We start from the raw sequence: 12,698 nt of genomic DNA on the forward strand, positions 1-12,698 counted from the left end.
ATCCCAGAGAAGAATTTAAGAGCACAGCGGTAGAATGTAACATTGTTGTACAGTAAATGCCCTTCTGACATTTCCTGCATCGTCCTTTTTCTTCCTGCCAGGGCTGTGTTGCAATGCAGATTTTGTCAGAGATGTCTGACCAGATGAGTGAAATGTTCATCAAAGAAGACGGCCATGAACGGCTGTTTTACATCTTAGACAACCACTCAGAAAAACTGAGTAAGTTAAGATATATGTGTTGAAATCTTGGACACAATGGGGAGGGAGGCAGGCAGGCAGATAAAGGAGACATAGACAGGCAAACTGACATCACTCAGAAATAGCGGATATGAAATGATTTACGCCTGAAAAGAATGAACTGAAACAAAAACAAAGGCAAATGTGGATATCAACTTCTTCAACCAATTGCCACAAAAATCACTGCTAGTGCTACTCTTCTTTGATTCATATGTGTTTATAGATGTGGATATAAACTATTTAAACCAATTGGCACTGTTAAAATGAAGAGTCTTAAAGACATCCATGCCTTTTATAATGTCTAATAAATTTTTAAAATTATACAGGTCTTGTAGAACTTGCCTGCGAATGCCTTTATGTCCTGAGTTGTATAAAAGACCTCAAAAGTCAGATGTTACTGACAGCATGTAAAGAGGGATTGTTAACAGTAAGTGAATTTTTACATTACTTGAGGTATTTTCTTTTCCATATTTCAACACCAGTGACTTTTCACAATCTGTTGAAATCACTTTGCCCATATCAGTTCTCGCAATTTTTTTACCTGTTAGATGTAGATTGTCTTATTGATTTGAAGCAAGAAACCTTAAAATGAAAAACTCTTTTAATACATTGGTGTGTTGTTGAAAGGAAACGTTTACATGATATTTCTGTTGTCTGCAGACTTCCTCTGTGCAACATTTCACTTCTTATAAGATTGAAGTCTTATTGAACGCCTTATGTGTTTTTTACAGGGAGTTGAATGTTTGCTTCAGCTTGGTGCTGATGTGAATGTTGGTGAAGGAATTAACACTCCGCTGTGTTATGCCTGCAAAAGACAGGACATTGAGATGGTCAAACTGCTTCTCAGACAGGTGAGAGGATATTACAACGAAAAATCTATGCCCAGTTCAATGCTGCCAATGAATTATCCATTGATTTTCCAATTTCTTACTGATGTGTTGTCTACTTATCTTCTGTTGCATAGTGCTTTCAATTTGTTTTGATTCTAGACAATAGACCTATGGATTTTTTTTTCAATGCGGCAGTGATTTTCTGATTTTAATGTGATAGAAGATATTCATGTTGTCTCTTGCAGGGTGTAACTGACATGCAAACAGCGTTGAGGATGTCTTTGAAACAAGAAAGTCACTGCATAGCTGGCTTGCTTCTGAAACACATGGGACACGACAGAGAAGGTGATCACATCTGTCACCAAAAAAATTTTTACATCCTTTTCAGATGTGATTCTGCTGCTGTTTCAGTGTAAATTGTACTGTGTTCAGCACATATGACCAGTATTTGATGTATGAGTTCAGAACTCATGGTAAACAGGAAATAAGCATGAACCATTTCAGTGTTTACAACAACAACAACAACAACAACAACAACAACAAGTCATTTCTGTCCAATCTTTTCTGTTCAATCAGTGCACTTCGTTCACAGTTCACATTGCTATATGATTAGGTGGTTTTGTTAACAGCATACAACATTAACCATGTGGAGAAGTTGTATCATTGTATTTGAACAGTGTGTTTGACAGGTTTCTCCATAACGTCTCACTCATTTGCAATTTATATTGTTCTTTACATTTAATATGTGTGTGTTGCATTTTTTCCTCAGCTGGCATTGTGTCCTGGAGTGGACTAGATCTGGGGACGTTACATTCTGAATGGTTTTATCCCACACTTCTTGGAAGGGCCTTCTCTGCCTCTCCATCTGGTATGTGAATAGACATGTACATTGTACATGTATCAAAGATGATATTTACGATACACAAGTGAGATTGACATGTATGTTACGATATGTTGACATGTCCGTAATATATTTACAACTACTAGTCCTAAACGAACAAGAAACCCATTGATCCTCCGCAGAGACTATGTTAGCAAAGGTGACGGTAATGAATAAAAGTTGATATTGTTTACAAATGAAAACCCAGCTCCAGACGAGAGATCTTTTGTCTCATCATTTATTTTTGTTTTGTAGTTTAATATTACTTTTCTGTCTGGTTACTTTGTCCGTCAGCTCTGGGAAGTGGAAAAGATCTGGCACAGAGGATACGCAAATCTGAAGAGAAGCGCCTCAAGAGACAGAGGACCATTTCCGGAAGCTACACAATTCCGGGAAAAGACAGTCCTGATGGCAAACTCAATATCAGATATCCATGGTTTTCCAGTAATCCAAGCCTTAATAGACTTGGAATTGAATATCCACTCCCAAGGTTAACTGGACAAGGTCAGTATAGCATGCAGATAGATAGATAAATAGATAGATAGATGGATTGATAGATAGATTGACTCATTGATTGATTGATTGATAGATTACATTACCATGATTGAGTTGTCCAGGTGAAACCAAACAATTATATTATTACTTTTTGTGTTGTTGTGATTTCCATCAGTTGCAGACAGTACAGATGATGAGTCATCATTTTCTGAAATGGAAGATTCATATCATAAAGTGAGAAGACTGTCCATGAGGACCAGGCATCCTTCATTGGATTTTTCTTCACCAAAACTCACAGGTTAGCTTTTTCATCCAGTTGCCTTTGTGATGACCTTGATATTACCTTACTGCTGGTAGGTTCCCATTGACTCGATGAACTTATCACACAGGAAAGTGGGTGATGAATCTTTTGGAAAGGTTTCCAGAAGTTTTAGAAGTGGAACCACAGGATTTGTTACTGTAGTTTGCTTTGACACACTGGCATTACGCAAACTAGACATATTGTCGAAATTGAGGTGTTGCCAACAGTGTCAGGTGTAATTGTCAGCTGAGCAGAAATTCCAGTCGACCACAGAGAAATCAACTGTGCCATAGTTGAAACATTGTCTCACAGCAGGTCAGATGTAGTCAAAACCACTACACCTGAAGGCAAGTGATAGGACTTTGACAGTGCGTGTACATATGTGGTGGTGTTGTTTTGACTACACCTGACCTGCTCCTGCTAGACATTGTTTCAACTTTTGCAGTGTTGATTCCATTATGATCGATTCATATAATTACCACTAAGCTGATAGTTACACCTGACAGTGTTGGCAACACCTCAATTTAGACAATATGTTTAGTTTGCCTAATTGCCAATGGGTCAACGCAAACCACTGTAATGTGGTATATCACTTTTGTGAATTGAAACAAGCTCTACATTTGTTGAATTTTGGACACAGTGTGCAGTTTATGATGTTAGCTCAAAAGCTCTTGGCACTCATTAGCTCTTTTAGTTCTTTTCTCCTCAGTGATGGAGATATTTTTTTTTAATTGCTTCTAGAGCAGCGAAAAAGTTTGGACGGGGGAATTGCTGAGGTGATGTCTCTTTGTATTGAAGAAGAAGACTGGCAAAAGTTTAGTAAAACCAGTGCCAATTTGCCAGTCAGTCCGTATGACCCGAGGTCACCATTGTACAGTAGTTCAAGTAAGTCAACAGAAATAGTAGCTTTAATAAAGTATTTGAAGTATCAAAGATATATTTCCCATGTTTCATACGAAATAGCGTAGTGGAAATGTGGACTTGAATGTACAATGATAAATGTATACTATATTGTTATGCCATCTGATGGCAAATTTCTGTTTGGCTTGTCCTTTCACCAGGTGGTACACTGACTATGATCAATCTTGTACCCACTGGTCAAAGGTCATTCATTCATTTATGGGATATAGCTGCTTCATGTCAAAATATATAAATACAAGATGATTATTACTTTTTTGACATCATAAGCACTCCTTGAAAGAACTGGCCATAACAGGCTTATCCATTCTTAATGTTTTCTTTTTTTTGCGCCCCCTAAAGGTAGTATTTCAGGTTTGATTGGGTCACAGTTTTCCCCAACACCTGTCAGAGGAGAAGCTGACGGCCAATCAACATCACCCTGTGATACCCCAAGAAGTTCTCCTGTCCTGTTCTCTCAGGCAGACAAGGTAATCATGGATTAAAATATAATTTAAGTCAAAAGATAGTCGTCAATTGTATTTTGTATCGAATTTTATATCTTAATAATCTTAACGCGTGATATTACAGCAGTGAAACATACATGTACATGTAGCAGCATGTGATGTTAATTACATTGGCAGACTGTAACGTTTATGTATAAACATATATTTATTTTCTTTTTTCTATGCAGCTTGATACAACATATGGCAGAAGTTTGTCATTTTCTCAGCGTTCAGCTACAGATATTGAAGGTATGAGAAAGTATTAATGCACAGTTTATTGGACAGTTGGCCTTGAAATGCTTGGAATGTTTTTAGTGACATCTATATATTGTAGTGAAATTTTGTCATGAATTTATCATTGTATCTATGTACCAATCAGTAGAATTCAGATGTTATTTTTCATCCAGCTTCCCAAAGTCTCTGATTATGATATCAGCTAAGACTTCTGCAGCATAAATATATCACCCTTTGTGATCTGAAAAATTGCAATACAGTTTTCTCATTGTAACTCTGCCGCCATACCTTGAAAAGTTCAATACCCAATTTTCTTGTTTCATGATAGATCTTCATGACAAATACCTAAATTTCTGCTTCTTATCTGTCTTTACACATTGTTATGAGAAAGTATTGTTATGACGGCCACTGGAGGATTTGACTCTTTGCAGTGTTTAAGTGCAAAGTGCTGGCACCTAACATGAAATTCAATTTCATATTTTGTTCAAAGTGTTTCTTAATAACGACACGGTTTGTTTGTATTCTTCTCTAGATGACCCTTTCAGCTCCAGAGATTCCAGCGAATCAAGCATGAAGGGTATAGCGAGGCAGTTCCATCTCAAAGGTATCAATTTGAAATGAAATTCTTCAGTTGGGGAAATTGATCCATGAAAAATGTGTTGAATTCCCACACTAAGACCTCAGTCAAAGAACACAATTTTAAATAGCAGCTGTCCTTCTCGACCCTTTCACAACAGTGGTTTTGCCCAAACCAATTGTTATCACGGGGGATTGTTGATCTGTCTACAAGGTATTAGGGGTGAACAGGTTCAAGTATGCCATCAACTCCTTTGCACTTACAAATAAACTGTAAACATTATTTTAGGTTGTATACCCCTTACATTAACCACATGTACCCATACAGTTGTACATTTCTTACCTACCACCTAGTGGGTTTATAGGTTAAGGGTTACTAAGGGTTTGCAATTGTGTAAGTGTTCAGTGGGTAACTGTCATTAAACCACGGAGATCTGTCCCCATGCCACATTTTGTTTTCACATAAATTTTATTTTGTTTAACAATTATTGAATCATTTGATTCTGATCATGTTAACGGTAGACACAAAATCACCAAATTCATTTTCGTGTAAAAGTATTTTGTAAAACAGAAATAAATATTCTGTTTATTCTGAAATGCATTTTTCCATATGTGCTGCTCATGATACAGTGTGTATTTTGTCTTGTATCTTTCTTTGATCACAGAGAGTCCGAGGCGCTCATCAACTGTGGGTTCCATGTCTAGGGAATTCTCCAATATCAGTGTGAAGCATTTTGACCTTTCGTCCAACCATATTGGCAGTCTTGAGCTCATTGCTCAATCAGACAGGATGTTGCTCTGTAAGTTTGCCAGCATTGAGAAACTTGAACTGAGCAACAACTCACTGAAAGAGTTCCCTGTTGAACTTGCCAAGGTGAGCATTGTACATGCATGTTACAGGTTATTCAGCCATCAGTGATTTTGTTGAACGAAACAGGAAAGTCGGAAGGGAGGGAGGGAGGGAGAGAGAGAGAGAGAGAGAGAGAGAGAGAGAGAGAGAGAGGGAGAGAGAGAGAGAGGGGGGGGCAGGAAGATGAAGAAAGAGATTTCCTGGGAGAATCAGATTGAGAGGCAGATATGCGTACAGATAGGGATGCAATGTAGATGCATTACACAGATATAATGTAGACACATCTTCAATGAATTACATTCTACATAAACACACAAAAGAGCATGACAATGACATAGTACAGAAGGATTGCATTGTTTTTATTGACAGGCACTGCCTGGCCTGCAGCAGCTTCACCTGCCAATGAACAACTTTGAAGTGTTTCCGTCCCACTTACTGACAAACAAACACTTGAAATCGTTGGATTTATCAAATAACAAGGTGAGTTAATGGTTGTGTTGTATTGACCTAATCTCCATACAGAGATTGTAGTGTGGAAAATTATAATCTAGCTAGGTAGTCTTAGCAGAAGCCACACTAATCTCTGCCATAGGCAATATTTTACATACACTTTTTGGGTATTGCGCATTTTCCAAAATATATATTTCCTGTCTTTTTTGTATGTAATACTTTAATACTTTGAACAAAAAAAAAATTAGATAAATGAAGAATACATGAGTTTCAATATTGATCCTCGATTCCGTGAACACTTGCAAAACATAGACCTTGCTCTAGGTTACATGGATGTGAATCGATGATTCAAAATGTATGCCCCAACGGTTGTTGGTTTTGCAGATGAGACTGTTGAAGTTTTAGCAGATTATGTATTATTTTTACCAGTGCATGGAAAGTGCAATCTCTAGCTGGATAGCTCTTATCAAAATTTGAGATGTCCACCACATTTTTTGAGACAGTTGGGCAGGCGCAGGACTGAAAGAAATCCCAGTTTGGAATATTTAAATTTGCATGCAACAGAGATTGGTGGGACGTGCGCAATCAACGACTCAGAGACTTTCTAGCTTGGTAAGAATTATCCACAGTGCACTGCTGCCACATCATGCGCTTCAATCTCTGTGAGGATATTGGTATTGACCAAGATTAGGAACTCAAAAATAATGTTTAAGTATTTTCTTACACGAAATTTGTCTATTTAACACTGTGTTCTTTAACGTTTTGAATTAAGTCACTTTGGAATAGCTCCACTCTTAAAATAAATGTGAGGTACCGTAAGATGAAAAGCATGAAACAGTTGCCTGTAAAAAAATTGTATTTTTTGAAGAAAAAGTAAGGTTTAGGGTGATGTGTCAAATATATTTATTTTGTTCCATAAGGCATTTAAATTACATTTGTTTCAATTTTTGATATGACATTACCTTGACAGATTAAAGAAGCTGGCCAAGCTCCCGATGTCACATCATTCTCACTCCGAGAGTTGAACATCTCTCACAATGAGCTGGCAACTATCCCAGGCTGGATCTCAGAGTGCGTGCCAGGCCTTGAAATACTTTCACTCTCTGGGTAGGTATTTCATAAAATCAGTATCATGCTTTGAAGTGCTGACATGAAATATAAAGACGGTGTTAGCAGACTTTTGTCTACATAACCAAAAGTAACTGACATGAAATAAAAGACAGTGTTACCAGATTTTTGTCTACATTATCGAAAGAAACTTCCCTTTGTTGGGTCAGTATACTAAATGTTGTATGCAGAGTGGCAGTTATAAAACTGCATACTTTTTGCTGGTAGATTTGTCAGTAAATAGATGAACAGTATTTTCTTTTGTCAGCTGTGAAAAGAGTACACCACTTCTCTGTTTGCAGGAATAAATTCGTATCTCTTCCCGATGAACCACTCTCCCTGCGGCGTCTCAAAACTTTAAATCTCTCCCACAACTACTTGAAATCAGTACCTGATGCGTTTCTGTCCAACTTGGTTGCCCTGGATACAATCATACTCAGTAACAACCAACTTGGTAAGTTTTGTCTTCAAGACGTGCCATTAGGTTTGCACTGGTCTTGGCCTCACATATTTTACCTTCTTTCTCTATTTTCTCACATACCAACCATCTATTCTACATTTATATATAATTCTTATTTATGTTGGCCATTTTTTAAGGGTATAAATGTAATTCATCTTTGATGTACGGTAGTATTTCAATGACTCAAGAGCCATATGGACATTACTCGAATTTCTAAGATTTTGACGAGGGGCAAAAAAAGTCCAAAAATGGTGTAACTTTTGACTTTAACAAGTGAAGATTTTAACACTGATCTTGCACTATAAGCTTCCCTTTAGCTGATTTTAATTTTCTTAAAAATACATATAAATACAGAGATTTGAAATTCTTAAAAAACCCACTTTTAACCCCAAAAATGAGTAACGTGTCTCTTGGATTTGGCCATCGATTTGTCAGTTTTGTATTGTCTTACAAATACCGAGTCTTCCTGGTTGTACATGTATGAGAAATGTTCACGTCAGGTGTTGCATTTTTTGAACAGGGACTTTGCCAGAAGAAGTCGCCAGCAAGCTAAGTCTTCTAACAACAGTGAAGATTTCACACAACAGACTGGCAGAGAATACCAGAGAACCATTTTTCATTCCGAAATTTCTCCTCCAGTTACCAAGGTAACATAAAATTCCTTTTTAATTGTTTTCCTGTCCTGTTTGCATATTCATTGCAGGCTTCATATGAGTTGAATTATTGAATCAGCCTATCGTTAGCTCTCATTTACAACCCTCAAAGGGTCTGTTTTGTCTTTGTTACAAGCAGAATTTCTTCCTGCATCACGTGATCGTAGTCAACTATTAAGTGGCCAGCATTGCAGATATCCTTGCAAATATATATTTATTATTATATCATACCAGAATATTGACGGCTCAAATACAGTGATCTGATTGGTCGAGACGCGAAAAGAACCGTGGTATATTGGCGATATACCATGGCTGGCATATGCACAAGCTCTCAGCTTGAGCAAAAATCCGTTTTTGACGTTTTGCTATAATATGATATAATAGCAATAAATCACACCCATCGACAGTATACCACTCGATTTTGACCAGTTAACTCCATATATGCACTCGCTATCGCTCGTGCACATATGTCGTGAACTGGTCAAAATCTCGTGGTATACCGTCGCTGGGTGTGCTTTATTGCTTAAATGTCCATGGTTTTCACAAGTACACGTACATTTTGTTTTCTTTAAAGTCACCAGCAGTCAAAAGAAAGCTATGTTTATTTTGAACAACTCAGTTCTTATAAGTGTTGATACAACATCCCATGGGTAATGACCATAGTCAACAATCTGTATTTTTCCTTTTGTTGTAGTCTACGCAGTGTTGATTTGAGCAACAATCAGCTAGTTGGAATACCATCTCCCAATCAATGGAAGACGCAGAGTCTGAGAGAAATACTTGTATCACACAATAACATAAAGAAGGTACAGAGTTTCAGTTTGAAATTGTCTTTTTTCTTATATTTAAGCTGCCTGCTACCAAGTGCTACCGTAAATTCATACGATAATGAAAAAATGCTGAAAATTTAACTGCGCATATTTCCAGTTGCTTACACAGATGTTATTCTGTCCAAAATCATTTCTTTGAAGTTTTCAAGTGAACAATCTCTAAAAGATCAGTTTGGCAAACATGCAGCAATGTTTTTCCTATTAAAACCAAAAATACTTGTGTCGCCAAATTTTCCCCACTATTGTTTTATTTCCCTTGATGATACCTGCATAGGTGATTTAATTATCACCAAGGGTAAAAACATTCTCAGGTTCATTAACAAGAAGGTTATAATTTTGTATGTGCTGGTGTTGATTGCCTGGTTACTTTGTTGTGTACTCTCAACTATGTTGATCGTTTCTTGTCATTATTTTTTCAGTTGAATATCAGCACTGGCATAAAACAGTGGATGTTCCTGGAAAGATTCACACTGAGTCACAATAAACTGCAGGAGGTATGCAAAGCCTAGCATGGTTGCTTTCTGTGTTCGGGAAAAGATATTTGTAAAATATCTTCAAGATCACCTTAACTTTAGGATCGATTACTTTTTCCAACCGTACACTACAACTTCAGTAACATATTTTGATAAAACTGTGGTATCTGACCATTTATGTGTAGGATTTCGTTTAACCCTTTTCCTGCCAAGTCAATATTTTACCACCAGGTCAAGATGGTTAAAAGTAATGAAAAACAACATATTTAATATGGTGTATTGTAACATAATATTGAACATTTGAAGGCTGTTGAAAACATAAATACTGTAAACTTGATTTTTTGGACTAAAGATGCTATAACAGACAAAGCCAAGTGGGTGAAAATACGTCATGTTTTGGCTCAATACCACTTTTTACTGACTTGGCTGAAGGGGAAGTGATACTGTCTGGCAGGAAAAGAGTTAATGGCAGTATTACAACATTTGCGATGTAAAATTGACTTGGCCCAATTTTTCTGATCTTTTCTTTAGGTACCTAGGGAGTTAGGTCAGCTGACCTCCCTAACTTCATTGGATTTCAGTAACAACAAAGCCATCAACACAATACCGGATGAGCTTGGAAAACTGCAGAAACTCTGGGAAGTAAGTAGACTTAAAATAAAATCACTGAAAACAGGACCAGTAGATGTTTTTAGCATGTCTCTGTGTGTAATATTATAATGTCAAAATATTTTACAAACTCTGTATGATTTGAATGTTTTCATTTTTTTTTCTTTTTTTCAATGCATGGCAGATTATCATAAATCTATGTTTTTTACGATGATTTCAGCTTCCGTTGGATGGATTGAAGCTGGATTTGGACCCAGTCTTGCTAAGAGGTCGAACCAAAGACATCATTGGTTTCCTCAATGAAAAGTTGAAACAGGTAAACACGATCAAGAGAATCATCAGCAGCTATAGATACCAGTACATGTACCTGCCTGCTGTTTTCAATTGAGTGGGTGCACACAGGGAAATTTGGATAAAAGGCTCAATGTAATGCATTTTTAAGAACCTTAAAAATCATAGTTGTTTCATGACTTGCAATGCTTAAATTGAAATCATGTGTGATACTCTTGTCATTGCGACTTGTTATGTACTTGCAGTTTATATTATTTTCATATCAAGAACATGTTGTGTGGAAAATATTTTCTGTCTGCTATACTATTGAAATATTTTTGCTTTTTTTCAAAAGTGTTTCTTCTCTTGTGTTCAGGCTGTACCTCACTACAGAATTAAAATGATGCTGGTCGGCTTTGCTGCAAGGGGCAAGTCCACACTGTTGAGAACCCTGCAGAGGATCAGGTCAACCCCGGATGACAACATAGCAACTGTAGGGGTCAAGGTCAAAGAGTGGAGGTCAGTGACCATTCAATTTGATTAGCCATGGAACCAAATCACCTGTGAAAACTGCAGATTCAATCTTTGGCTTCAAACTTTGGCCAATTTGTATGATTAGGTACCCACAATATGGCTTTATATGCACAGACGAAAAAGGAGAAAAATGATCCACTATGTTTCATGATCGATTGTTTTCAAAGATATATGTGTACTTGAAATTGAATTAGAAACGAGTATACAGAAAAATATTCTTTTCAATATCAAAATTTCCTACTAGCTGTGCACAGTGTACGCTCTCATATAAAATCTGAAACCCTATCTTTGGATGTTGACAGCTATTTTTACAGTTGTCCTTTCTTATACGGTGTGTCGTTTTCTTGACAGAATCCCAGTGAAGAAGAACAATAAGAAAGTGCAGTATTGCTTGAGTACCTGGGACTTTGCTGGACAAGAAGATTTCTACAGTACTCACCCAATATTCCTGTCTCAGAGATCTCTCTACCTGGTAAATACTGTCATTATGTTATGATGTTAGTGACCTAAGTCCAATGGTGACCTTGATGTTATGTGCTAGTATGAGAACATACAGGAGATACCCTTCCGCCAAACTCATTGCAAGATGAAATATTCCAAAATATAATATTTTTTGCTATTTTGGCAGATTAAGTACTTGATCCGTAATGTACACTGGTCATTTGACAATTGTTTCTGATGATCAGACTTTGGTCACATGACTTATCCTCCACTTTTGAACATGATTGACTTCATTTTTATCATGTGACCGCTGTTGATTTTTGGCTCTCTAATTACCAGATTAGAAATGGCAATACTTGAATTCAATTTACCACTTTCTCTCTGAAAAAGAATCATAGCATAAAATTAAAAGATTTTTTCTCAGATATATTTGTCATGAAACATCCAAACCAAATACTGGTGTGTTCTTTGTTCAGGTTGTGTATGATGTGAGTCGAGGTCCAGAAGAAGTGAAGACATTGAAACCATGGCTACTGACAATCCACGCCAGGTCTCCACAAAGTCCTGTCATTGTTGTAGGCACACATAAAGACAAAGTGCCCAGAGGTAGGAACACATTGCATTTATATTATTGATGTTCACATCAATTAGGCAGTTGCCATGCTTACAATCGTTACTGGAAAAGTCGACAGCCTTCCAGGTGTATTTCATAATATAGGAGCCTTTTCGTGTCACTCTCACCCAAACGTTCTATCAGCCTTTGAAATTTTGTAGTGTTTTATTTAGTTTTAATTTTATAGCCAATTGCAATAAAGCAAAGACAGCATTAATACGTAATCCAATCAGTGATTTACAACTTGCCTATGTTGTGCTATTACCACAGAGAATAAGGAGGAATTTATTCGTGAGATGCGTGAACATGTCAGTAGACTGTGTTCATCCCCTGGATTTCCTGATATCAAAGGCTATATTGAAGTCTGTGGTACCCATGAAAATACCAGCATTGATGCTCTCAGAAGACTTATTGTGGATGTCATTGATGGGTAAGTATTGATTTATTGGTTC

The 12,698-nt window shown here is 37.0% G+C and overlaps 1 protein-coding gene across 10 annotated transcripts in view; it reads left to right on the top strand.

Annotated features, from left to right (window-relative positions):
• The window catches only part of LOC139135562 (leucine-rich repeat serine/threonine-protein kinase 2-like), an 88,837-nt gene that overhangs the window by 59,848 nt on the left and 16,291 nt on the right, over positions 1-12,698 (top strand). For all 10 annotated transcript variants that reach the window (XM_070703011.1, XM_070703010.1, XM_070703016.1 and 7 more), the window contains 24 exons: positions 102-219; positions 564-664; positions 969-1,088; positions 1,313-1,412; positions 1,837-1,935; positions 2,242-2,451; positions 2,618-2,740; positions 3,485-3,628; positions 4,004-4,131; positions 4,335-4,395; positions 4,913-4,984; positions 5,622-5,830; positions 6,176-6,286; positions 7,227-7,363; positions 7,666-7,817; positions 8,344-8,470; positions 9,171-9,282; positions 9,726-9,800; positions 10,311-10,421; positions 10,609-10,704; positions 11,035-11,177; positions 11,544-11,664; positions 12,110-12,239; positions 12,517-12,676. In XM_070703011.1, the coding sequence (XP_070559112.1) occupies positions 102-219; positions 564-664; positions 969-1,088; positions 1,313-1,412; positions 1,837-1,935; positions 2,242-2,451; positions 2,618-2,740; positions 3,485-3,628; positions 4,004-4,131; positions 4,335-4,395; positions 4,913-4,984; positions 5,622-5,830; positions 6,176-6,286; positions 7,227-7,363; positions 7,666-7,817; positions 8,344-8,470; positions 9,171-9,282; positions 9,726-9,800; positions 10,311-10,421; positions 10,609-10,704; positions 11,035-11,177; positions 11,544-11,664; positions 12,110-12,239; positions 12,517-12,676 (2,960 nt within the window). The remainder of the gene's footprint in view (positions 1-101; positions 220-563; positions 665-968; positions 1,089-1,312; positions 1,413-1,836; positions 1,936-2,241; positions 2,452-2,617; positions 2,741-3,484; positions 3,629-4,003; positions 4,132-4,334; positions 4,396-4,912; positions 4,985-5,621; positions 5,831-6,175; positions 6,287-7,226; positions 7,364-7,665; positions 7,818-8,343; positions 8,471-9,170; positions 9,283-9,725; positions 9,801-10,310; positions 10,422-10,608; positions 10,705-11,034; positions 11,178-11,543; positions 11,665-12,109; positions 12,240-12,516; positions 12,677-12,698) is intronic.

The sequence above is a fragment of the Ptychodera flava genome, chromosome 6 (genome assembly GCF_041260155.1).
Source record: "Ptychodera flava strain L36383 chromosome 6, AS_Pfla_20210202, whole genome shotgun sequence".
Lineage (NCBI taxonomy): Eukaryota > Metazoa > Hemichordata > Enteropneusta > Ptychoderidae > Ptychodera > Ptychodera flava.